Here is a 27,092-nt window from a genome sequence, read left to right on the forward strand (position 1 = left end):
AGCAAGTTCATAGCACTAAGTGCCTATTTTAAAGAGAGAGAAAGACAGATCTCATATTAGCAACTTAACAGCATACCTGAAAGCTGTAGAACAAAGATGACAGAACAGCAAAAAATAGTAGAATGTAAGAAATAATCAGACTTAAGTCTAAAATCAATAAAACAGAAATAAAACAAAAATACAATGAATTGTTTCTTTGGAAAAAGAAAGTTGGTTCTTTGAAAAAAAATTAAGATTCATATCCCTTAGCCAACTTAACTAACATATGGAGAGAAGAGATCTGAAATAATAAAATTACAGACAAAAAGGAGGACATGACAACAGACACTAAGGAAATACAGAAAACCATGAGGACATTAAAGATCTGTACTGCACCATACTAGAAAACCTAAAAGAAATGGATCAATTTCTCGATATATATGACCTATCAAAGTTAAATCAAGATCAGATAAGCAACTTAAACAAAACTCCTAATGAATATAAGTAATAACTAAAAGTAGCTCACACCCCCAAAAAACTTTTTTTTTTTAAAGTCTAGGGCCAGATGGATTCATCACAGAATTCTACCAGACCATCAAAGAAGAATTAACATTGATACTCTTCAAAATATTCCACAAAACAGAAATCGAAGGAACAGAGCCTAATTCTTTTAGAGGCCACAGTCACCCTGATGCCTAAATCATACAAAGACCCAACAAAGAAAGAGAATTACAGACCAAGTTCCCTTATGAACATGAATGCAAAAATTCTCAATAAAATACTTGCAACCGGAATACAAGAACACATCAAAAAAGATTATCCAAATTCCACAGGAGTGGAACTGAACAAGACATCTAGGACAGAGAGGGCCTGAGGAAACAAGCTCCACCGGGAGCAGAAGCCAGCAGCAAATCCAGCCCCTAACACTGGCAGATCAGGACTGAGCCAGCGACCAGACCCAGAGTCAGAGATCTCCACCAGAACAAGTCTAACTCCAAGCCAGGGACTTAGGACTTTAGGAGGGGATCCAGACCAGGATTTACAGAAACAGATCAATGCCAGCAAGCTAGGCTAAAGTAGGCCTGAGACAGCAAACTCCAAGGGAGCAGAGCAGAACACAGGAGCTCTGAGCTATCTCCAGGCACACAGAGTAACCAACAAGGTAACTAGAACTGTGACACTGACTGTACCACGAGGAAAACCATCTGTGCTTTGGATTCACTGGCACCTAGAAGATTATTCAACAGAATCTCAGACAGCCCCAACCACACCTGTTAGAGGAAAAGATGAGTAGAAAAGATAAGACTACAAGTTATACCACAAAGAGCAACACAATACCAGTAAAACCTAAAGACCCTACAACAGCAAGACCCGAACAACCAAATATGGATGAACCAGAAGAAAATGATCTAAAAAATAACCCCAAGAGAATGTTTGAAATTCTTAAAGATGAAATGAAAAATCCCCTGAAAGAAATGGAAGAAAAAACAAACAAAAAATTGGAAGGTATCAGCAAATCACTAAAAGAAAACCAAGAAAAAGAAATCAAACATATAAAAGAAACTATCCAGGACTTGAAAACTGAAATAGAAACAATAAAGAAAATAAAAGCTGAAGGAATTATACAAACGGAAATCATGAGAAAAATATCAGGAACCACAAATGCAAGCATGAACAGCAGAATGCAAGAAATGGAAGAGAAAATCTCAAGAGCTGAAGATACAACAGAGGAAATAGACTCATCAGTTAAAGAAAACATTAAATCTAACGAAAGCTTAACCCAAAATATTCAGGAAATATGGAACACCATGAAAAGGCTAAATCTTAGAATAATAGGTATAGAAGAGAAGTTCAACTCAAAGGCACAGAAAATGTATTTAACAAAATCATAGAAGAAAACTTTCCCTCCCTAAAGAAAGATATGCCTGTGAAGATACAAGAAGCTTACAGAACACCAAATACACTGGATCAAAAAGAAAAAAAAAACCAAAAACAAAAACATCCTCTCGCCACATTAATAATTAAAACACTAAACATACAGAGTAAAGAAAGAATATTAAGAGCTGAAAAGGAAAAAGGACCAGTAACATATAAAGGTAGACCTATTAGAATTACACCTGACTTCTCAATGAAGACAATAAAAGCCAGAAAGTCATGGTCAAGCATTATGCAGACACTAAGAGACCACAGATGCCAGCCCAGACTAGTATACCCAGCAAAACTGTCATTCACCATAGAAGGACAAAACAAGATATTCCATGACAAATCTAGATTTCACCAATACCTAGCCACAAACCCAGCCCTACACAAAATACTAGAAGGAAAACTCCAACCCAAGGAAGATGGCTACACCAACAAAAACAGACAACTGATTATCTCATTACAGCAAATCCCAAAGAAGAAAAAAATGCACAAATTAACATCACCAATGATGAAAACTTAATTAACAGGAGATAGCAACTACTTGTCATTAATATCCCTTAATGAAAATGGACTCAACTCACCTATAAAAAGGCACAGGCTAACAGACTGGATACGAAAACAGAATCCATTCCTCTTCTGCATACAAGAAATGCATCTCAACCTCCAAGACAGACATCGTCTCAGAGTAAAGGATTGGGAAAAAAAAAATACCAATCAAATGGACCTAAAAAACAAGCGGGTGTAGCTATCCTAATATCTAAAAAAAATAGACATCAAGCTAAAATCAGTCAATAGAGACAAAGAAGGTAATTTCATATTAGTCACAGGAAAAAAATCCATCAAGAGGAAATTTCAATACTGAACATCTATGCCCCAAATACAAGGGCACCCTCATATGTCAAAAAAAAAACACTTCTAAAGCTTAAGTCACATATTAAACCACACACACTAATAGTGGGAGACTTCAACACTTCCCTCTCACCACTGGACAGGTCAGTCAGACAAAAAAAATCAACCACGCTCTCAGTAACAAAACAAACCTCAACAAATGAAAAAAATTGGAATAACCCAAGGTACCTTATCAGATCACCATTGTTTAAAACTAGAAGTCAACAGAAATACTTATTCCAGAAAACCCACAAACACATGGAAATTAAACAATGCTCACCTGAATCATCAATGGGTCAAGGAAGAAATAAAGGAGGAAATTAAAAACTTTCTAAAATTCAATGAAAATGACCATATAACATACCCAAATTTATGGGACACAATGAAAGCAGTGTTAAGAGGCAAGATCATAGCATTAAATCTCTACATTAAGAAGCTGGAAAAATCCCACACTAGTGAATTAACAGAACATTTGAAAACTTTAGAACAAAAAAAAGCAAACTCACCTAAGAGAACTAACAGCAGGAAATAATCAATTGAGAGCTGAAATCAACAAAATAGAAACAAAGAAAACAATACAAAGAATCAATGAGACAAAGAGTTGATTCTACCAGAAAAATCAATAGACAAACTTCTATCCAAACTAACCAAAAGGCAGAGAGAGAATATCCAAAGTAACAAAATCAGAAATGAAAAGGGGATATAACAACAGACATGGAGGAAATACAGAGGATCATCTGGTCATATTTTGAAAACCTGTACTCCACAAAATTGGAAAACTTAAAGGAAATGTATAACTTTCTGGATAAATATCACTTACCAAAATTAAATGAAGACCAGATAAGCAAATTAAACAGACCTATAACTGCTGAAGAAATAGAAACAGTCATCAAAAGTCTCCCAACCAAAGAAAGTCCAGAACCAGATGGTTTCAGCTCAGAATTCTACAAGACTTTCAAAGAAGAACTAATACCAATACTTCTCAAATTATTCCACAAAATAGAAACAGGGGAAACATTGTCAAACTCTTTTTATGAGGTTACAATTATCCTGATACCCAAACCACAGAAAGACATTACTAAGAAAGAGAATTACAGACCAATCTCACTCATGAACATTGATGCAAAGATACTAAATAAAATACTGGCAAATCAAATCCAAGAACACATCAGAACCATCATCCACCATGACCAAGTCGGTTTCATCCCACGGATGCAGGGATGGTTCAACATACGAAAATCTGTCAACGTAATCCACCATATAAACAAGCTGAAAAATAAAAACCACATGATCATTTAATGAGATGCCGAAAAAGTTTTTGACAAAATACAACATCCCTTCATGATAAAGGTCATGGAGAGAGCAGGGATACAAGGAACATACCTAAACATAATTAAGGCAATATACAGCAAGCCAACAGCCAACATCAAACTAAATGGAGAGAAACTCCCAATGATTCCACGATATCAGGAACAAGACAAGGTTTTCCACTCTCTCCATATCTATTCAATATAGTTCTTGAGGTCCTAGCTAGAGCAATAAGACACCAAAGGGAGATCAAGGGAATACAAATTGGAAAAGAAGAAGTCAAACTCTCACTGTTTGCTGATGATATGATAGTTTAAATAAGTGATCCCAAAAATTCTACCAAGGAACTTCTACACTCATAAACTCATAAACACTTTCAGCAATATAGCAGGATACAAGATTAACTAAAAAAAAAAAAATTCAGTAGCCCTCCTGTATAGATAAAAGGGCTGGGGAAGAAATCAGAGAAACAACATCCTCCACAATAGCCATAAATAGCATAAAATATCTTGGAGTAACTCTAACCAAACAAGTGGAAGACTTGTATGACAAGAACTTTAAATCTTTGAAGAAAGAAACTGAAGAAGACACCAGAAAGTGGAAAGATATCCCATGCTCTTGGGTAGGCAGAATTAACATAGTAAAAACGGCAATCTTACCAAAAACAATCTACAGATTCAACACAAGGCCCAGCAAAATCCCAGCAAAATTCTTCAAAGACCTCAAAAGAACGGTACTCAACTTCATATGGAAAAGCAAAAGACCGAGAATAGCCAAAACAACCCTGGGCAATAAAAGAACTTCTGGAGTCATCACAATCCCTGACTTCAAATTCTACAACAGAACTACAGTACTGAAAACAGCCTGGTATTGGCATAAGAACAGACAGAAGGACCAATGGAACTGAATAGAAGACCCGGATATCAATCCACACATCTTCGAGCACCTGATATTTGATAAAGAAGAAAAAAATATCAAATGGAAAAAAGAAAGCATATTTAACAAGTGGTGCTGGCATAACTGGATATCAACATGTAGAAGAATAAAAACAGACCCATATCTATCACCATGCACAAAACTCAAGTCTATATGGATCAAAGACCTCAACATAAAGCCAACCACACTGAACCTTATAGAAGAGAAATTTGAAAGTTGGAAGTACACTTGAATGCATTGGCACAGGGAACCACTTCCTAAATAGAATCCCAGCAGCACAGCCAGTGAGAGAAACAATTAATAAATGGGACTTCCTGAAACTGAAAAGCTTCTGTAAAGCAAAGGACACGGTCAACAAGACAAAACGACAGCCTACAGAATGGGAAAAGATCTTCACTAACCCCACAGCAGACAGGTCTGATCTCCAAAATATACAAAGAACTCAAGAAATCGGATACCAAAAGATCACATAATCCAATAAAAAAAAAATGGAGTACAGACCTAAACAGAGAACTCTCAACAGAGGAATCTAAAATGGCTGAAAGACACTTAGGGAAATGTTCAACATCCTTAGTCATCAGAGAAATACAAATCAAAACAACTCTGAAATTCCATCTTACATCTGTAAAAATGGCCAAGATCGAAAACACTGATGACAGCTTATGCTGGAGAGGTTGTGGGGTAAAGGGAACACTTCTGCATTGCTGGTGGGAATGCAAGCTGGTACAACCCCTTTGCATGTCAGTGTGGCAATTTCTCAGAAAATTAGGAAACAACCTTCCTCAAGACCCAGTAATACCACTTTTAGGTATATATCCAAAGGATGCTCAATCGTGCCACAAGGACATGTGCTCAACTATGTTCATTGTTTGTCATAGCCAGAACCTGGAAACAAACTAAATGCCCCTCGATCAAAGAATGGATAAGGAAAATGTAGTACATTTGCACAATGGAATACTACACAGCAGAAAAAATAACGACAGCTTGAATTTTGCAGGAAAATGGATGGAGCTAGAAAACATTATCTTGAGTGACGAAACCCAGACACAGAAAGACAATTATCACATGTACTCACTCATAGGTGGTTTTTAAACATAAAGCAAAGAAAGCCAGCCTACAAACCACAATCCCAGAGAACTTAGACAACAATGTGGACACTAAGTGAGACTTACAAAGATATAATCTACATGGGAAGTAGAAAGTAGAAAAAGACAAGATCTCCTGAGTAAACTGGGAACACGGAGACCTTGGAGGAGGGTTGAAGGGAGAAGGGGAGAGACATGGAGGGGAGCATAGAAAAATGTAGAGCTCAATAAATATCAATAAAAAATGTATAATAAAAAGGTTATCCATCATGATCAAGTAGGCTTCATCCCAGAGATGCAGGGATGGTTCAATAAATGTAAATCAATAAATATAATCCACATAAACATATTGAAGGACAAAAACCATATGATCACGTCTTTATACTCAGAAAAGGCCTCTGACAAAATCTAATATCCCTTCAAATGAAAGTCCTGGAGACATTAGCAATACAAGAGATATCGTTCAACATAATAAAGGCAATGTATGACAAGCTCACAGCCCAGCTTAAGTGGAGAGAAATGAAAAGCATTTTCATGAAAATCCGAATCAAGATAGGAATCTCCTTTCTTTCCATATCTAGTCAATACAGCACTTATTAAAGTCTTAGCTACAGCAATAGGACAACTGAAGGAGATCAAGGGCATATGGGTTGGAAAGGAAGAAGTCAAAAGAATCTATTTGCAGATGATATGATATTTTATACATGAAAGGCCTTAAAAACTCCACCAGAAAACTCCTACAGCTGATGCACTTTAAAAAAAATAGCATGATATAAAATTAACAGACAAAATCAGTTGATATCCTATATACAAATGACAGACTGAATCAGGGGAACAATACCTTTCACAATAGCTCCCCCAACTAGAAAAATATGTGGGGATAACTCTAACCAAGCAACTGAAAGACTAGTATAGTAAGAACTTTAAGACAATAAAGAAGATATCAGAATATGGAAAGATCCTGCATGCTCATGGATCGGTAGGATTAATAACAGTAAAAATGGCCATCCTACCAAAAGCAATCTTTAGATTCAATGCAATCCCAATGAAAATTCCACACTTAGGTTCCAGCACTGACCCAGGGAAAATCAGACAGGAGCTCCCATCCCTAACCAAAAAGCTATCTCCAGTTATGATAAGCATTGAAAAGGAAAATTTAGTTTTTTCAAAGGAATCTCACTGGGTATATAAACCACACTTAGGGGCAGCCTCAGCAGTAGAAAGATAAATACAAAAAAAAAAATGCTCAGTGGAGTTTTTTGAGGTTTTTGTCTCATATTGCTTGTATGTATTTTTTTTTTTTACCTTACTTGGTCTTCTGCTTATATATTATGAGATCTGATTTTGAGTTTTTATTGTTTGGAAGTTTTTCGTTTTTGTTTTAGTATGTGTGTATGTGTGTGTATAGGCACATTTGTGGGTTTTTTCTTTGTTTTTTATTCTTCTTTATTCTTTGCATGTTTGTTTTCTAAAGAGAGAGAGAGAGAGAGGAAAGACATGAAGGTGGATGACCAGAGAGGTGGGAAAGATCCTGGAGATGAGAGCAGGGAAACAATGATCAGAATATATTGTATAAACAAATTATTTTTAATTAAAAAAATCTTAGTAATTATGTAAGTTTAAAAGAAACAGGTAAATTTAACTTTAGTAATATATTTTATTTCTCCCAAAATACTGAAAATATAATTTCAACAAGTAGTCAATCTGAAATAAAATTAACAAAAAAATTCACATTTTTTATACTGTCTTAGGAAATTCAGTGTGTACAGTACAGCAAGCCTCAATTCAAAACAGTCACATTTCAAGGTCACTGGGCAGCACACATTTGCAGCCACTGTTAAAGATCAGATTATAGGAACTGTAGGAACTGTATTCACCAAGTAAATCATTATACTCAGAAAATTTAACAATAAGCATTTAAAGATGAAACTCTTTTGATAACTATGCTACAATTCACAGACCCAGAGACTAAGTAACAAGAAAAGATCATGGGGGGAGGGGGAGACACCCAGATCTCCCTGGGAGGGGAAATGGAAAGTATTTCATGAGTAGACAAGGGCAGGTGAGGATGGAAACATGAGTGGTAAGGGGAGAAGGAATGGGAGAGTGCTAAGGGGGATTGCTGGAGGTGGGGAGCATTTCTATGTCAGGTGGAAGCCTGGAGCAGGGGAATCTCCCAGGAGTCTATGGGGAGGACCCCAGCTTAGATTCCTAGTAAAAATGGATTAGTATTCTTTATTGGCTATCTCCTGTGACCAGATTGGAGTCTGGACCAATTGTCATCAGACAGGCATCACCCAGCAATTGATGGAGGCAGAAGCAGAGACCCACAGCCAAATATTAGGTGGAGTGCGGACATTCTGTGGAAGAGGGGGAGAAAGGATTGTAGGAGGCTGGGGGGGGGGGGGGGGTGTCAAGGACACAGCAGGAAGGCTCACAGAATCAACTTACCTAGGCTCATGGGGGCTCACAGAGACTGAATCAACAGCCAGGGAGTCTGTATGAGACTGACCTAGGCACTGCACATTTATATTACAGTTGTATAGCCTGGTCCTCTTATGGGATTCCTAACAGCAGGAACAGGAGCTGTCTCTGACTCTTTTACTGGCTTTTTGAATCCTACTCCTCACACTGGGTCACCTTGCTCAGCCTTAATACATGGGGAGGTGCCTAATCTTACTGCAACTTGATATGTCATGTTTTATTGATATTCATAAGAGATCTGCCCTTTCTGGATGAAAAAGGTAGATGAGGGGACTGGGGGAGGGGAGCGATGGGAGAGAGGGACTGGAAGAGGAGAATGGGGGCCTGGGGCCAGACTGTAAACTAAATAGATGAATAATTAAAAAACCCCTTTTACCCTGAAGCAACAGACTTCCAGAAGGTAAGTAGGGCTACATTTATATAAATACAGTTCTATCAGCAATAAAGTAAGAAATTTACAGCCTTTCTATATATTTTTTAGACCAAATAAAACACAATGCCCTTAAATAGAAGCTCTCAAATATGCTTTTGCCAACATAAAACCTGCTTCTATTAATTCTTAGCCTAGATAAGAGGACAGACTAAAAGAAAATACCAGGGCTAAAGAAAAATATCTTTCTACCTAAGCACAGGCCAAGAAAGTCTACATAGGTAGAAAATAAGCTACACTGAGATGTGAACTACTAAGATTAGGTTATAAAGAAGAGCTACAGAGAGTTAAACTATTAAATAGAACATATGCTAATTACCCAAGCTATCACCATTTGTGTTTCCAGGCTCAAGTAATCTCTAATTTCCTTGGAACCCTTTGTAGACAAAGATGTTCAAAAATACTTATGGAAATTACCCAATAAAAATCACATAGACCTAATCAGGTGGTGGTGGCTCACACTTTTAATTCCAGCACTTGGGAGGCAGAGCCAGGTGAATCTTAGTGAGTTTAAGGTTAGCCTGGTCTACAAAGTGAGTTCCAGGACAGCCAGGACTGTTACACAAAGAAACCCAGTCTCAAAAAAAAAAAAAAAAAAAAAGGGAAAAAAAATCACATAGACCCAACTAAAGAAAGACTACCTTTTGTTATATTCCCACTCTAAGAAGTATTTTAAAGGACAACATAAAATAAAACCAGGTTACAAAATAAACCATGTTTCAATATATTTACCTTATTTCAATATATTTATAAAAAAAATAACTCTTCTTCTCCGTTACCTGTGGCAGGATTGATGCTTGCTGCAATGTGAAAATGACACAGTGCATTGGCGTGGTGAGAAATGTGTCTCTGGACTTCATGGGTTGCAGTCTTGTCAGGCATCAGCTCGGTATGAGTTACAAGAACAGAAGACCTTCGTTGTCCTTTCCTTAAATTCTTCAAATGGTGTATTGTCTAGAACAGAAGAGTAATGTCCTAACCAATGTGAACCAAAGACTTTCCACTACTCAGAATTTTAAGAGTTGGCCCCTGTGGAACTGATGATTTTAAAATATGCTCTCTTAATTACAAGAAAACAATTTTGGATACATGCACCACAATTCTTAAAAATTTGTAGAGTTTAAGGCAAAAAGTAGTAGCTCAACATGCGTATAAACCATGAGTAACGAACAGCTCCTGGTTAACAAAGACTATGTCCATGGCATGGGAAGGTGGGGTTGCTTAAGAGTTCCCTGTACTGAAATGAGACTTACTAATCAGAAGAACACAAATAAAGTCCCTGAATCCCTTTACCAGGAGGGACAATGCCTCTTAAAACTCACGTACAATTAGATACTGACTTAAACTACAAATGTATTATCTCCACTACAAAGAGGAAAACAGAACACAAAGCAGAATGGGAGTCACTTAGAGCAGACAGGAACGCCCTTACTGCAGTGGCAGGCTATGCCCACTACCTGCTGGAGATAGAGCCCAGTGCAATACACTTCAAGGTCAGTGGTCTGGCACTGAACTCTGTATCTCCCAAGCCCCTGGTATGTGAGATTTTAATTAAGATGCAGCTATATAGTAAAAATTCTTCACAGCATACCTACTCACATGTTCAATTTTGGATGTGGGGCCACAATCATTCTTAGCATAACTTCTTCATCCCACAACCCCACTTCTTAGTCTGTAACTTACCCTACCCCGAAAACCACACTTTATAAAACTTCCCATTCTTTTCCTTTGTTTTCATAGTAAGTAAGCAACAGCATGATGCCAATTTTAAAATAATGTAGTTGATTCTCCTTTTCAGTTTTCCAACCATTATCCTTTCCTTGCAGAAAACAGTATCATTTCAGGGTATGTTCTCTAGTGTCTCCCTGCTATGGAGTTGCTTAGACCTTCTGACCCAAACTGCCTATCAATTTTTTTAATAGATATTTGACATTCAAGTGTCGCCTGAGCCCTGACCGACAGGATTTAAGATGTACCTACACAACAAAGTCCTACATAGTACACTTAAGATTAGGCCTTATCTTCTAAAAAATATTTCAACATTATTAATAAGAATGTTAAAAGATAGCAAAAGCTTATCAAATCACTACCACATGTGTTTTGCTAAAAAGAAATGTATGAAGCATCATAGATGACACAAAGACAGTCATCAGATGCTTATGTATAATTTTAAGATAAAATATGCTATATAAATATATACTAGTAAGCATCTAGCTAATATTTCAGTACTTTCTCCCATTAAATTTCTATATAAAAACAAAATGGTAACTTGAACTATTCTGACTTATTTTTAATTCATTTAAGTTTTGGCCATTTTTTAAAAAATGCATTATTAGTTCCCAATCATAAACAGTAAACTTAGTTACTAGAGCCTGTCTGTTTCATATAAATTCAGAGTACCATGTTCGCAGCCATTAAACTACATAACACATGAGCATAACTCATAATGAAAGTGATGTATGTAGCATGAAGAAAACAAGCTATGAAAAATGCCATGTAATATGATCTTAATCATACAAATAAAATTTATACATATATACATGACTGTAAAAGTTGGATTATAAATTCTATTATATACCCCCTCCCTTTTTTCTTAACATAGTTTTAGATTAAGCCATCTTGGGCTGGAGAGATGGCTCAACAGTTAAAGAGTATTAGCTGCTCTTCCAGAGGATCCAGACTCAATTCCCAGCACCCACATGGTGGCTCATAATCATCTGACTCCAGCTTCAGCAGATCTGAAACATTTCTCTTCTGATCTCCACAAGGGTACCATACATTCACGTACTATACTTACATACATGCAGGCAAAACACTCATACATATAAAATATTAAGTAAATAAATATTTAGAATAAGGGTAGCTTTCTTGTACAGTAAAAAGTTGTAAGCATATTTACTATATAAAATGTCTTTGAATGCTATGTATGCCTCTTTTATTCCTTTTGCACATTAGTTAATATAATAAGCAATTTCTCATAAAGATTTTGCTTTTTATCTTATTTTTGATTTCTATTCTGTTTCTTTTTTATATGTATATTCTATTCTGAGACAGAATCTCATGTAATCCAGGCTTCCAACTTCCTATGTAGGTAATGTTAACTTTAAACTTCTTGATCTTGCTTCCACCTACCAAGTGCTAGGATTACAGGTATATATACCATACTACATATGAATATGTGTGTACATGTGTATTAGTTATTTTATGTATATGAGTGCTTTGTTCAAATGTATGTCTGTGCACCATATGAATGTCTTGTGCACACAGAGGTCAGAAGAGAGCCCCTGGAACTGGAGTTATGGAGTTGTGAGTCACTATGTAGGTACTTGGGTCCTCTGCAAGAATACATGTTCTTAATGGCTGAACCATCCGTCCAGCTTGCTCGCACTGTATCTTAAAAGGGAAAAAATATTCACTTTCAAAATATTCAGCCATGACCATGATACAGCAATGATATGAGTTTACCTGGGCCTAACAGTTGCTTGGTTTTGAGATAGTTTCATGTGCCAAGGCTGACCTGAACTCCCAATATAGCTAACAATGACCTTGACTTTGCACTGAGTGCTGCAATTACAGATGTGCACCACATGCCCAGTCTCCAGCATATTTTCTGTTAGCTGCTTTTTGTTCTGGTTATACTGTTGAGTTTTGTCTTTTATTTTTCAGACAATCTTACTCTGGCCTTAAATTTTCAATCCTGCCTCTGCCTCTCGGGTGGTGGGATTACAGGCATGCAACACCAAATCCAGGTCTACCACATACAGCTTCTCTGCCTAACATCTTAATAAATAATCATCTTTATTCCTAAGAACAAAAATGAAATAAAAACAAAACATTTAGAATTAATTTAAATGACTTTTACATATTTTACTAGTTAAAGCTAAGTACTCCTACAGATTTTGACATCTGACCTGCAAAATGGAAACATCAAATTTGTTACTTATCTCGACTACACGCCTAAAATCATCACTATCTATATGCAGCTTCATAACAGCACACATTGAGTAATCCCACAAGCATAAAGTAAGAATTCACTATTAACTTCACCCCATGTTCATGTGCACCATATTCACCAAAACAAATTTTCAAAATCCTTTTATCACTTTACATATTATAATACCTCAAGAGCATGTTGGATTCTGTCTTTGTGTTTTCCAGCATGAGAAAGACTGCTGGCGATGCTGGAGGTAGTGGTCTCGCAAATCTGCTCACCCAAAAGACAGTCTTCCGGTAACAGCGTTTCTGCCCAGAGCCGACACACACCATCATGGCATGATGTCAGTAAGACATTACAGACAGAACCCCTAACGGTAAAGAGAAACATACAACACTGAGCATCAATGTCATCCATGGACTAAAAGCTATAATATTGGCTCTTCATGTCTACGACTGCATTAATATAAAACACTATATGAAAAAAGTAACTTGAAGGGCTTGAAGTTGTTCCCCAAGACACTGTAAGAAGAGAGAAATGGCCTTGACAATTGCTGTAGCAATTTCTGCTTGACTATACAAATGCTATAGAAAACAAGGCTCTAGAGAACATTAGCATCTTCTAAATAGAAGGAAACCTAACTGCTCTAAGTTAGAGAGGGATCACAATAAAAATCACTAAATAGTTATTTATTCTATGACAGTAGTTCCATTTCTGACATCCTGACAATTCAAAGTCACAAACAGGCAAACAAATAAGTCTCTTCTTAATGCAACTGTAAGAAGGATATCATTACAAACTGTCAATCAAAGTTATTAACTTAAAGGTGTAACATCAAACACTATGAATACATTAAATGCTTATTATAAAAGAACAAAGAAATCCTCTTCCCATCCTTGCTCTGTCCTCCCCCGACTTGTGCACGTGCATGCATGTGTTATGTGTGTGTCTATCTGAATATCTGCTTCTGTTTGGGCTGGATCCAGGACCTTGGGCACACCAGGCAAATGCTCTACAAACTAAGTTGTAGCCTCTTTATAAAAATTGCTTATGGAAGCCGGGCAGTGGTGGCACACACCTTTTAATCCCAGCAGGGGCAGGTGGATCTCTGTGAGTTCAGGCCAGCCTGGTCTACAGAGCGAGTTCCAGGACTACTGAGAAACCCTGTCTCAAAAAAAAAAAAAAAAATTTGCTTATGGAGCTCTTTTACTCAGCGGTTAAAGAGCAGACCAGCATTTAATCCCAGCACCCACATGGCAGTTCACAACTACCCATAACCCTGGTTCCAGGGGTTCCATTGTCTTCTGCTGGGTGTGGTATACATACATGCATCTAGGCAAACATATATACACATAAAAAAATAAATAGATTTTGGGACTGAAAAAAAATGTCTTAATGGCAAAGGACACTTGCAGCAGTACTTTCACAAGACCAGGATTCAGTCCCCACCCAAATAATGGCTCAAAACTATTTGTAACTCCAATTCGAGGGGATCTGACACCCTCTTTGGCCTCTCTAGGCACTGCAAGCATGTGATGCACAGACATGTGTACAGGCAAAATATACACACATAAAATAAAAAATATTAATAACTAAGTACTTTTAAAAACTGCTTACACAGAATCCAACTTAGTCAAAAGTTTAAAAATTATTTCTCAAATGTTTATAACAGATGTAAATAACCTAAAATGAACCTTTTAAACACAAACGTAAGCTGTCTTACTAGTTATTGTATAACTACCACATATTTGTACCGAGGGCATTAAATAAAACAAAGGTTCAAAGTGAGATGCTCCTTTAGCAAGGCTGTGGACTTCAGTCTTTGGCATCTGGAATTCAGGATTCAGTATCTTTTGAATGAATCAAATCAACCTTTCATTTGGACTCTAAAAACAGATGAGTTTCCCATGTTAATCTCCATATCATGTGCCATTTCTATCATGTATAAACTGCTCTGAGATACTTTTAGCAAATGAATAAGCCTTCCTAAGCAAGCTTCTTAGCAGCCAACTGTGCTCTTCAATTTGTACATACAATATGGAAATTGCCTGTATGTGTTGTTTGCAGTTTATCTAATCTTTTAAATACCTTTAAGAGACATCATAACAATGAGAGAAATTTTACATAATTAAACCTCCAAATAGATGGTTCCAAAACTGTGGATTCAGCCAACTGCATATCAAAAACAGTTTTTGGAAAAAATGCATCTACACTGAAAATTTACATGCTTTCTCGTGATATTTTCCTCTACCAATAAAAGTACAAGAAAAAAGAAATTACATAGCATCTAAGCTATAAGAGTTATTGTAAATAACCCAGAGATAATTTGAAGTACATGGGAAGATATGTGTAGGTTACATGTAAATAATGTACCATTTTATATAAAGGACTTGAGCATCTGCAGATTTTAATATATTTGGGAAGTCTCAGAACCAGTAACTCACAGTTATAAAAAAGTGACTAATTAAAACAATAAATACTTCAGTCACATATGTTCTAGCTCTAGTTAGCACGGCACCATCTCAACACACACACAAATACGCACACATGCAATATTAACACTAAGGAAAGTGGATTATTTATGTCAACAAAACTTCTTTGTTAAAAGCTCTGAGAAGGTCCTACAGATATCCCTAGCATCAGAAAGGCACAACCTACCCAGTTTATTCACTATAAATCATAATCTCACAACCATGCACTTTATTAATAAGTTTGTTCCTTTTCCTCAATGTGTACTTTCCAATTTACTAGCAAAAATATCCTTTTCAGAATCTTCTACCACTAATGTTACTACTCACAATAGCAGTTCATGTTGTCTGGGCAAATAATATGGGCTATGGCCTGTACTAAATACTTCAGGTCCACAAGCACATCTACCTTACTGCTCTCTGAGATGGTATTATTACTACCCTCATTCAACAGAGAAAAACTGAGAGAGAACTTAAGAAATCTATTCACAAGCTCACAGGGCTATTGACAGCAGTAGACCCTGAATCCAGACAGCTTCATTTTTGTCTCTACTGTTAATCACTACATACCAGTACACTGAAGATTCCATTTTCACTATCTATAAACATAAAGAATACAAGTTAATGTTTTATGAAACATGTATCCACCTGGGCATATACTTGCTAGTTTTACGCCATGAGAAACCTGTCACTGCTCGAGGATGTGCCAAGTAAACAAAGGAAAACTGAGTAGATGCCTGTCTCCTTTTCACTTCATGGTGATCCTGAGGTATGATTGAAGACTTCCAACCAGTCATAGGGTACCATACTTTCAGAAGACAGTCATCCTGCAAAAGACAGAGCCATGTAAAACTAATTTGTACATATACAATTCAAAATGTGGTAGAGTTCTAAAACAAGATCCATCTTTAATACACAATATGTAAACAACATATTACAAAACCAAATCTAGAATAATATTTTATTACTTTAAAAAACAAATGGCCGAGGGTGGTCACACATGCCTTTAACGCACTCGGGAGGCAGAGTCAGAGGATCTCTGTGAGTTCAAGGCCATCCTGGTCTGCAAGAGCTAGTTTCAGGACAGGCTCCAAAGCTACAGAGAAACCCTGTTTCAAAAAAACAAAAGAAAAAGGGGGAGGGGGACTTATTCCTTATCAGTCTTCTGTGTGTACTGGCATTTTTCAAGCAGAGACTAATGCTAGATTAAGATCTGCAGATGACTGGAGGGCAGACACTAGTCCATTGGATATAAAGATGACGAATTATCTATCAGTCACTGTCATTCTTTCCTGTCTCAAGGTATCTGCAAGGATGAAAAATTACAGTACCCTCAAAAAGACTTTAAAGTCAGTCATGGTAACACACACACACACACACACACACACACACACACACACACACACGAGAGCCCAGCACTGGGAAGACTGAGCCTGGATGAATTATAGACTAGCTTGGATTAGATACTAAGAGACTATTAAAAAAGAAAAGATCTAATCAAGTACCTTATGAGTAGAAATGGCTCATGAATAAATAAGATTTTATTTAAGCTCAGATAAAATTTCAAATACCCTTAAGTCCAAGAAAAATTTAATTCCACATTTATAAGAAATGGATTATCAGCAAAAGTATCCAATAATATTCAAAATCTGGAAAGTAATCGGATCGGAGTCCCATGAGAGCTGATCTGAAGTCCTGTAGCATGTACTGCAGAGGAGCAGGATGTGCTCTCTTCTCTGGGACATTCATGAACCCCCATCCTTTCATCAAGCACAGAAACCCAGCTTTATGAACAGAACAGATGGGCAGTAGGGACAAAATCTGCCCAGCCTTCCAAAGTCAATTTCTGTTCTTTTTCTCAAGAGAATCTTAATTAATACTGCATCTTTTTAAAAAAAACCTGAGGAATAATCTTTTTAAATTCTGACACATTTGCTAACTAACCTTCAAAGGATATTTACCAATAAAATAATCTTATCATTCCATAAGAATAATTAACAGTTCTCTGGAAAACTGAAATGTGGTTAAACAAGAAAAAGGCTCAGCAATCTGCTAAGGTTGTGTGCTATAAAAATTCAAAGAGATATTTTGTTTTTGAATATATAACCAAAGTGGAGAACCTTAAGGAGCTTTAGTCTTGTGAATTATCCCTACACAAAGGACAAAAGCATCTTTCAGATTCATTAATGATGAGAATTCAATCTGATTATCATACACAGGTTTTTAGCAAATGGTACAGTGCTAAGTGGAAAAGTCTAGAGGCATGGACATGTCAACCCAGCTACAGAGAAACATAAGGCCAGAAGATCACAAGTTGAACCCCAGTTTTGGCAACTAAGACCTTGTCTCAAGACAATTTTTTAAATTTTTATTACGTCTTATCATTTATTTGTGCCTATATGTGTTCAAGTGTGTCTGTGAGTGGGCATACACATACGCCATAACAAGCAAGTGGAGAACAAAGGACAACTCAAGGAAGTTCGTTTTCTCCTTCATCCACATAGGTCCCAGGAATCAAATTCAAGTTGTCAGCCTTGATGGCAAATGCCCTTACCTGCTGAGCCATCTCTCTGAACCTCAAAAATATCTTTAAATGGGGAAAGGGCTGAGGCTATAGCTCAGTGGTAGAATTACCTTGCATGTACAAAGTCCTAGGCTCAGTACCCAATACCATAAGTAAAATACAGTGCCAATAACTGTCAAAAGACTGTATACCCAACCTGGTAGAGTGGCATAGACCTGTAACCTCAGGATTGGGGAGGTGGAGGGACCAGGGATCAAGGTCATCCTCAGTTTTGTGTGAGTTTGAGGCCTGTCTGAGCTATGTCAGACCTTGTCTCAAAAAATAAAAACAAACGCTGGGTGGTGGTGCACAACTTTAATCCCAGCACTCGGGAGGCAGAGGGAGGTGAATATCTAAGAATGAGGTCAGCCTGGTCTAAAGAGCTACTTCTAGGACAGGCTCCAAAACTACTGAGAAACTGTCTTGAAAAACCAAAAAAAAAAAAAAAAAGTAAAAAATAAAAACGTATCACCAGGAATGGTCATGTACACCTTTAATCTCAGCACCCAAGAAGTAGAGGCAAAGAGATATTTGAGAATTAAAGGCCAATTGGTCTACACAATTAATTAACTTAAAAAAAACAAACACCCTACCGGACTCAGAGGCCTACACACACTCAACAAAGTGCTCTGCCACTGAGTGACACTCCAACTCAAATGTACCATTCTTGATTCATCTGTTATACAATTTTAATATTTCAGAAGCAGTAATCATTACATTTGATTATCTCCATATACAGACTTATCAAGAAGCCAACTTTCTGCCAGGTATGGTGTCATGCACCTTTAATTTCAGCCCTTGGGAGGCTGAGGCAAGTGGATTTTGATGAGTTCTATTCTTAGGACTCACATGACAGCAGGAGAGAATTGATTCCAAAAACTTGTCCTCTGCATACACTCACTGGCACACACAAGCTCCCCAACCAACCCCAACATACACACAAAAATAAGTAAATTTAAGAAAAAAATCTGAATTATACTATTTTTCAAATTATTTTTCTATGATTTTCCTTTATTAACTCATCCTTTTGAATTGTTATTTTTAATTCTCTATGAATCTCTATGTCCTATACAGAAAATAATACCTTTTTATTACTCTTAAGCGACTAAACAAGCTTGTCAAACTCTCCAGGGTTTTGTTTCTTCGATCTAGATTTGACATTTTTCCTCCCAGTGTATTGCTCTAGCTGTATCATTTGTTCAGCCGTGACTGCTCGTTTCCTCTGACCACCTGCTTGCCGCTTAGGGAAATTTTTGAATATTTTGACTATTTGGGAGTGGAGAGAGAAGAAGCCCATCTGGCAAAAGGCTTTGGGCAGCCTGAGGATCTAGGGGAGACCTCGTCCAAAAGCCAGAAGAAAGCTATCCCTTCAGTTAAGCAGCTGCAAAGAAATCAAGTCTGCCTACTGGCTACAGGAGTGAGCCTGGAAGCTGATTCTTCCTAGTTAGGCCTCCAGGTGAGAACCCAGACTATATGAGTCTTTATCAGAGCCATTCACAACCCTCATCAGAGCACCTAGCAATCCCACAATCATATTTTAAATAAATGTTGATTGGCAGGAAGTATAGGTGGGAAAACCAGACAGGAAGTAGAGGTGATGCAATGAGAACAGGAGAATTATGGGAAGGAGGAAGCTGATTCCTCCCAGTCCTGCGCAGACCACCAAGGAAGCAAGATGCAATCTGCCCAGCTGAGAAAGGTACCGAGCCATGTGGCTAACATAGATAAGAACAATGGGTTAATATAAGCTACAAGAGTTAACAAGAAGCCTGAGCTAATGGGCCAATCAGTTTTATAACTTATGGAGATCTCTATGTGATTTTCTTTGGGGCTTGCCGGCTGTGGGGTATCGGGTGGGACAGAAACCCCAACCAACAAGCAGGCCCTCATGTTACACACGCCAAGATTCCTAATCCAAAGAGATGAGATAATAATGTGTGGCGGTAACTGCTGCATGTGTAGTGATTTGTTACACAGTAAAAGAAAGCAAATAAAGACTCTTAATGATAAATATTATGAACAAAATTCAGGCAGACAAAGGGAACGAAGACTATATTGGACGGTGGGGTACTACTTATAAAGGGTTGCTTAAAGAAACCTTGCTGGAAAAGTGACAATCACAAGTAAAAGGGAAAAGCCATGTAAATATCCGGGAATAGAAGGCTGAGAGCACAAGTGCAGCAATGCTATGTGTGCACATGTCTAATCCGTGGATGAACAATGAAGCCAAGCTAGTTGGAGTCTGGTCTACAAGGGATGAAATAACAGGAAATACGGCTGTAGGAATGATCACTGGACCTAAATAGTACAGTGTGTATGTGGGCCATTATAAAGAAAGTCTCTGGCTTTTCAGAATGAAAAGGAAAACTTACAAATAACCTGATATCACTATGTAGTCTTTCTTTCTTTTTCTTAATATCAGGGAGTGTTGAGACAGGGTCTCACTTTGTAGCCCAGGATGACCTGACACTTATAGAAAATCCCTACTTTAGGTTTCTCAGTGCTGGGATTAAAAGTACACACTCCTGATCTTTTGACTTAACTTTTTAAAAAGAAAATACAGGAATACAATAAAATCTAGAAGAATTACTATATTCAAGTTTTAAATACGAGAAGTGATATATAATGGTGGCTTTCATCTGACTATAACATGGAGGCAATCAAGAAGAGCACAAGATTTATCTGAGTGGGCTCATTGTAGCTTTAAAAAGCTAGTGAGTAGATTATGAATATATCCTAAAGGAGAGTCACAAGAATAATAACATGGGTGCAGATAAAGGGATCAAGGGAGTTAGGCAGGATAGACAGAAACTTGTCATCAGCATCTAAAAGATGGTATCTGAAAACTAAGAGAATGAGCATAGTTAGAGGAAAGGTCCACAAAAATGAACCTGGGTACTCTTGAGAAAGAGGCAAAAGGATCAGAAAACCATCCTCAACTACACAGGACATCAACTTGAGATTCACGTGACCTTGTCTCAGAAGAAAAAAAAAATGCCCCTCAAAGTTGCAGGAAAAAAAATACAAAAACTCTAAAGGCCAATCAGAATTACAGACAGAGGACAGCTACTTCTAAGACAGTGAAGACTCTCCACAACACTACAATGGTGATCCATGTGCTATAAACTTATCAGACCCACTGCATGGACACAGAGTGAGTCCTAAGATAAAACCCTAAGTGTGGGTGCCAACAGCTGCGGTGCAAGTTTATCACCTGAAATAAACGTTCCACTCTGTAGGACAATGTGGACAGTAAGGAAAGATGTGCATGTTGAGAGGGGCAATTCTGAGATTTCTCTGTACCGTCCCCAGTTTTCTTGTAAGTCCAAAGCACTCTTTTAAAAGTAAGGCTTTAAAAAAAGAAGTAACTAATTGTGCTGATTCATGCTTATAGGTTAAGTAAGAATTAACCACAGGATTCAGCAACAGGAAGTCTCTGATGACAATTAGGGAGGTGCTGGTGAGTGGACTCAACTGAAAATGAAGAAAAAACCCATGTAGACAATGAGTTAAAAAAACACTTTCTCAGTTCCACGAGGACAGGGAAACACTGAGACTAAGCAGTGTCTCTGTTATCCTGCTTACTGAAATGAACTCCAAGCCATTCTCCTGACAGCTATAATAAAACGAGGAAAGTTTGTATTGAGAAAAAGCATCCTCCTGGCTCAGCCTCCCCACCATCAGGATTAATACTAGCAGGATTAGGAGTAATACCTCCATGCCAGGCTTAAATTAAATGAACTGATTTTTTTCATTACAGGGTCTCACTATGCAGCTCTGACTGGACTAAGGGAGAACTCACTGGGTAGACCAGGCTAGCTCTACCTCATAGATAAATGTCTGTCTCTGCCTCTTGAATGCTGGGATATAATGGCATGCACCACCATGCTTAGCAAATGATATGGAGAGGACTTGCTGCACTAAATATTAAAGCTTGTTTTAAAAGCATAGCAATTACGACAGTAGTACAAGTACAAGGAAAAAACTCACTGTAGAGAGGAACCCAGAAACAGAAACACAGAAATGTAGACATTTGATTTTATGACAAAAGTAGCTCCACAGAGCAAGGGAAAGAGAAACTTTTCAATAAATTATATAGGACCCTTAGATATATAGACAGATAAATAGAAAAAATAAACTACCTTTGTCTAGAGTAGTAAGTTACTGGTTCTTTTGCTCTTTTTACTTTTAGCTTTGGGGCGGGGATGTCAACCAGCTCCCAAATTAATCACACACATAGTCTATTCTTTGTTACAAATGCCCAGCCTTAGCTTTGACTTGTTTCTAGCCAGTTTTTCTTAAATTATCCCGTCTATCTTTTGCCTTGGGCTTTTTCCTTTTCCTTCTGTACTTCACTCTTACTCCATGGCTGGCTGTATGGCCCATGATGTCCTCCTCTTTCTCTTCTCATTCCTTCTTCCCCTTTGCCCCTTTCTCCTATTTATTCTCTTTGCCTATCAGCCCCACCTATCCTTTCTGCTGCCTTATTATTGGTCGTTCAGCTTTTTATTAGACCATCAGTTGTTTTAGACACGCAAATTATCACAGCTTCACAGAGATAAGCAAATGTAACATAAAAGAATGTAACAAATCTTTGCATCATTAAAACAAATGTTCCACAGCATAAACAAATGTAACACATCTTAAAATAATATTCCACTACAGTCTAGCTATTCACAAAAATCATGAAAATTACTAAATGTCCAACACAAATGTAAAATGCCCAGCTTCTAGACCAGGGGTACTTAGCCTGAGGCACTCTTACCCAAAGATCAAACAGACAAAACTCAATATAATTTGGCTATTGACCTAGCACCCGTACCCATCATGCCTTAGCACTCTGGTAAGTCAGTTTCAACTGAAAACATCTACCTATATCTCTATTTCTGAAGTTTTCCAGCATTTGGCTCAGTGCTAAGAAGCAATACTCTATCCTTGCTAGTCCTCAGTCAATCACTAATGTGTTAAAAAAATATATCTATTAAGACATGAATTTGGGTAGGCAAGGAGGTAGAAAGGATCTGGAAAGAGTTGGGGGAGAAGAAAGAATATGATCAAAATATACTGTATGAAAAATTTTAAATAGTTTTTGAAGAATATGTATACAGAATACAACAGACAAAAATAAGGCTGTGACTCTCAGGGTGCCCAGGGACTTAAGTCGGTGAATACACTTAAGAAAGGGCACGTTGCCATGTTCCTCAAGTATCTGATCTTTCCCATGTGAGGACTTGTCAACTGTCAAGGTGGCAATCTCTAGAATGACCTGGAAGATAGGCCTCAGGGCATGCCTGTGGAAGAGTAACTGGACTGCATTAAGTGAGGTGCAACAACTGCCCACTGTGGGCAGAAATATTCCCTGGCTAGGATCCTAGAGTACATTCAATGAAGAAAGGGAGCTGAGAAGCAGCGTGCATTTGTCCCTCTCTGCTTCTTGACAAAGGGTGCAATATGACCTGTCACTGCAAACTTCTGCCACTGTGACAGCATCACTATGATGGCCTGTAACTCTAACTGCAGCCCAAACTAACCTTCTTCTCCCCTAAAGTTGCTATATCAGAGTAGTTTACCACAGCAGCAGTAAAGAGACTAAGACCGCTCCCGTATTAACTACATATATGTGAGTCCTTGTCTCAATGTGCGCTTCTGGAGACATATAACAAGTAAAACCCAAGAAGAAGAAAATCATTCCTCCATTTCCATAACTGTTATTTGAAGGAATGCTTCAAAGTAAAGCAGTGTTAGCAATCCATGTGATTTTGCCTTCGAGATCACAAATATTCTCATACCACTTGAGAGTTGCTATACATCTCAAAACATTTCCACACATTTTACTTAGAAATTCTTAGTGATGGGAACCGGTGCTAACCTGCACATGGCTGTAATCTTCCTGTCTACAACGTGGTAGTTTTCTTATTATGTTCTTGTAACTCTTGAGCAACTACCTCTGTGTCAAGCAGTTACTAAACCACAAAACAGTAAAGCTGGATAGTTTGCAACTTAAGATTAACTCAGAAAGCCATGAGTGAACTCAGTGATCTTAGGAAGCCCAAGCTTTTGCCTTGAAAATACACAGAAACTTGAATTCCAGGTAATACAATTAAATGCAAATTGTCAATATTTTAAATGTTATTGAATACATTTATTTAAAAACATGTATACCATCACAAATATACTTTAAATATTTTGAAGCTGTGTTTTAATGGCTTATTTCCTTTGTAATGTTAAACATTCTATGTTACAGTTTTAAAAATCATCACACTGAGAAGGTTAAAAAAGGGCACTTCACTAAATTTCCAAAGGAATTCATTGCAAAAAGTAAAACTTTAAGAAACTCTACTCTAACTCCTGAGCATATGGCCAAAGACATCTAAGTCAGCATAAAACGGAGAGGCACCTGCACACCCGGGTTTGCTGTAGCACTGTTCACACTGACCAAGTTCTGGAGGCATCTTAGATGTCTGTCAACAGGTAAGTGGATAAAGAAAATGTCAAACATATACATAGTGGAGGGCTTGTCTGTTTTGGTTGTTTGTAAGTTTTTATTGGGGGGGGGGCACTGCTTGAGACAGGATTCTCACTACAGAGCCAGTTTGTCCTGAACTCATGATCCTCCTGCCTCCACCTTAGCTTCCCAAGTGCTAAAAGTATAAAAATGTGCCAACATAACCTGCCATGAAGGAGTTGGTTTTAAGATTATTTAAGTGTGTATGTGTGCCTGCATAAGTTTATGTGCACCACCTGTATGCAGGAGCCCACAGAGGCCAGAAGCAGTCAACAGATGCCCTGATATTGGAGTTGCAAGCAGTTGTAAGCCATCACGTGGGTACTGGGAACCAAACCCAGGTCCTCTGCAACAGCGATATGTGCTTCTCACCTCTGAGCAGATGTCCCAACACTTATAATAGTCCACCATTAAAAAAAATCAATAAAGTTGTGTGATTTGCAGGAAATGGATGGAAGTGGAACTCCTTTCGTGCTAAAGGCAAGTTGTTATCTGTCATGGTGTGAATATATCTACTATATGATCAGTTGCCAAAGGGAAAGAAATGCCAAGAAGTCCCTAAGGCTCAGAACTTAAAGAGATCCAAGGGCGCACTTCTGTCTATGAAATGCTTACAGTTTTTTTCTCTCCATAAATGTACAATTTTCCCCTCTTCATTAAAAATACCAATTTTTTTTTTTGGTTTTTCAAGACAGAATTTCTCTGTGTAGTCCTAGATGTCCTAGAACTCACTCTGTAGACTAGGCTGGCCTCAAACTCATAGATATTCAGCTGCCTCAGCCTCCTGAGTGCTAAGATTAAAGGCATGTGCCACCAACGCCCAGTTTGATTTTGGATATTTATAAAAACAGACACGTGGATCAATGGAATCAAATGAAGACCTGATACTAACTGACACACCTATGAACACCTGATTTTTGACAAAGAAGCCAAAATTGTACAATGGAAAAAAAAAAGGAAGCATCTTCAACCAATGGTGCCGGCATAACTGGATGTCAACATGTAGAAGAATGCAAATAGATCTGCATCTATCCCCATATAGAAAGCTCAAGTCCAAGTAGATCAAAAACCTCAACATAAATCCAGTTACACTAAATCTCATAGAAGAGAAAGTGGGAAGTAGCCTTGAATGTATTGGTACAGAATACCACTTCCTAAATATAACACCAGTAGCACAGACTCTGAGAGCATCTATCAATAAATGAGACCTCCTGAAACTGAGAAGCTTCTATAAAGCAAAGGACATGGTCAATAAGACAAAATAGCAGCCTACAGAATAGGAAAAAATCTTTACCAACCCCACATCTGACAGAGGGTTGATCTCCAAATTATATAAAGAACTCAAGAAACTAGACGCCAAAATATCAAATTAATAATCCAATTTAAAAATGGTGTACAGATATAAATAGAATTCTCAACAGAAGAAACTCAAATGGCTGAAAGATATTTAAGGAATTGTTCAACATTCTCAGCCATCAGGGAAATACAAATCAAAACAACTCTGAAATACCATCTTACACCTATCAGAATGGCTAAGATCAAAAATAAAGAAGACAGCTTGTGACGGATAAGATGTGGAATAAGGGGAAACTCCTCCATTGCTGGTAGGAGTGCAAACTTGTACAGACACTTTAGAAATCATTATGGTGGTTTCTCAGAAAATTGGGAATCAATCTACCTCAAGACTCAGCAATACCACTCTTGGGCATATACCCAAAAGACGTACAATCATGTTACAAGGCCATTTGCTCAACTATGTTCATAGCAGCATTATTTGTAATTAGCTATATGCTAATGCTAATAACCTAGAAACAACCTAGATGCTCATCAACCAAAGAATGGATAAAGAAAATGTGGTACATTTACACAATGGAGTACTACTTAGCGGTAAAAAAACAAACAAACAATGACTGCTTGAAACAAATGACTGCAAGCAAATGGATGGAACTAGAAAAAAAAAAGCATCCTGAGTGAGGTAATCCGACCCAGAAAGAGAAACAGGGTATGTACTCGCTCATAAGTGGTTATGGGATGTAAAGCAAAGGATAACCAAGCTACAATTCACCCCAGAGAAGCGAGGTAAAAAAGATAACCCTAAGAGGGATACACATGGAGGGTTCCTGTAGTCAGAGGCTGTTTGTTTGTTTCCCAGATGCCCAGATCCAAAATAATCACACAAAAACTATATTACAACACTGCTTGGTCTATTAGCTCACGCTTCTTATTGGCTAGCTCTTATATCTTAAATTAACCCATTTCTATTAATCTGTGTACCACCATATGGTTGTGGCCTAATGGTAAGGTTCCATCTTGTGCAGGATGTCTGTCTCCTGCAGTAGCTACCTGGCTTCTCTTTGACTCCACCTACTCTCTCCTCCTCTATCTGCTTGGAATTCCTGACTTGCAGGAATTTTTCCAAAGCAGCTTCTTTATTAACCAAAGGTATTCACAGCAAGCATACAGAGGGGAATCCTACATCAGGTCCCAGAAAGGAAAAATAGTTAAAATCTCCTGGGTAAACTGGGGGGGGGGGGGGGGGGGGGTAGGTAGGAGAGAGAGGATGGGGAAATGGGAACATGAGGGATCAAG

General features: G+C 37.7%; 1 protein-coding gene across 5 annotated transcripts in view; it reads right to left on the reverse strand.

The window, feature by feature from the left end:
- Dmxl2 (Dmx like 2) overlaps positions 1-27,092 on the reverse strand; it is a 135,781-nt gene that overhangs the window by 83,231 nt on the left and 25,458 nt on the right. For all 5 annotated transcript variants that reach the window (XM_048417613.3, XM_048417615.3, XM_048417612.3 and 2 more), the window contains exons 7-9: positions 16,084-16,262; positions 13,154-13,337; positions 9,813-9,987 (exon numbers count right to left, since the gene is read on the reverse strand). In XM_048417613.3, coding sequence (XP_048273570.3) covers positions 9,813-9,987; positions 13,154-13,337; positions 16,084-16,262 — 538 coding nt within the window. The remainder of the gene's footprint in view (positions 1-9,812; positions 9,988-13,153; positions 13,338-16,083; positions 16,263-27,092) is intronic.

This window comes from Myodes glareolus, chromosome 4, assembly GCF_982192425.1.
Source record: "Myodes glareolus chromosome 4, mMyoGla1.1, whole genome shotgun sequence".
NCBI lineage: Eukaryota > Metazoa > Chordata > Mammalia > Rodentia > Cricetidae > Myodes > Myodes glareolus.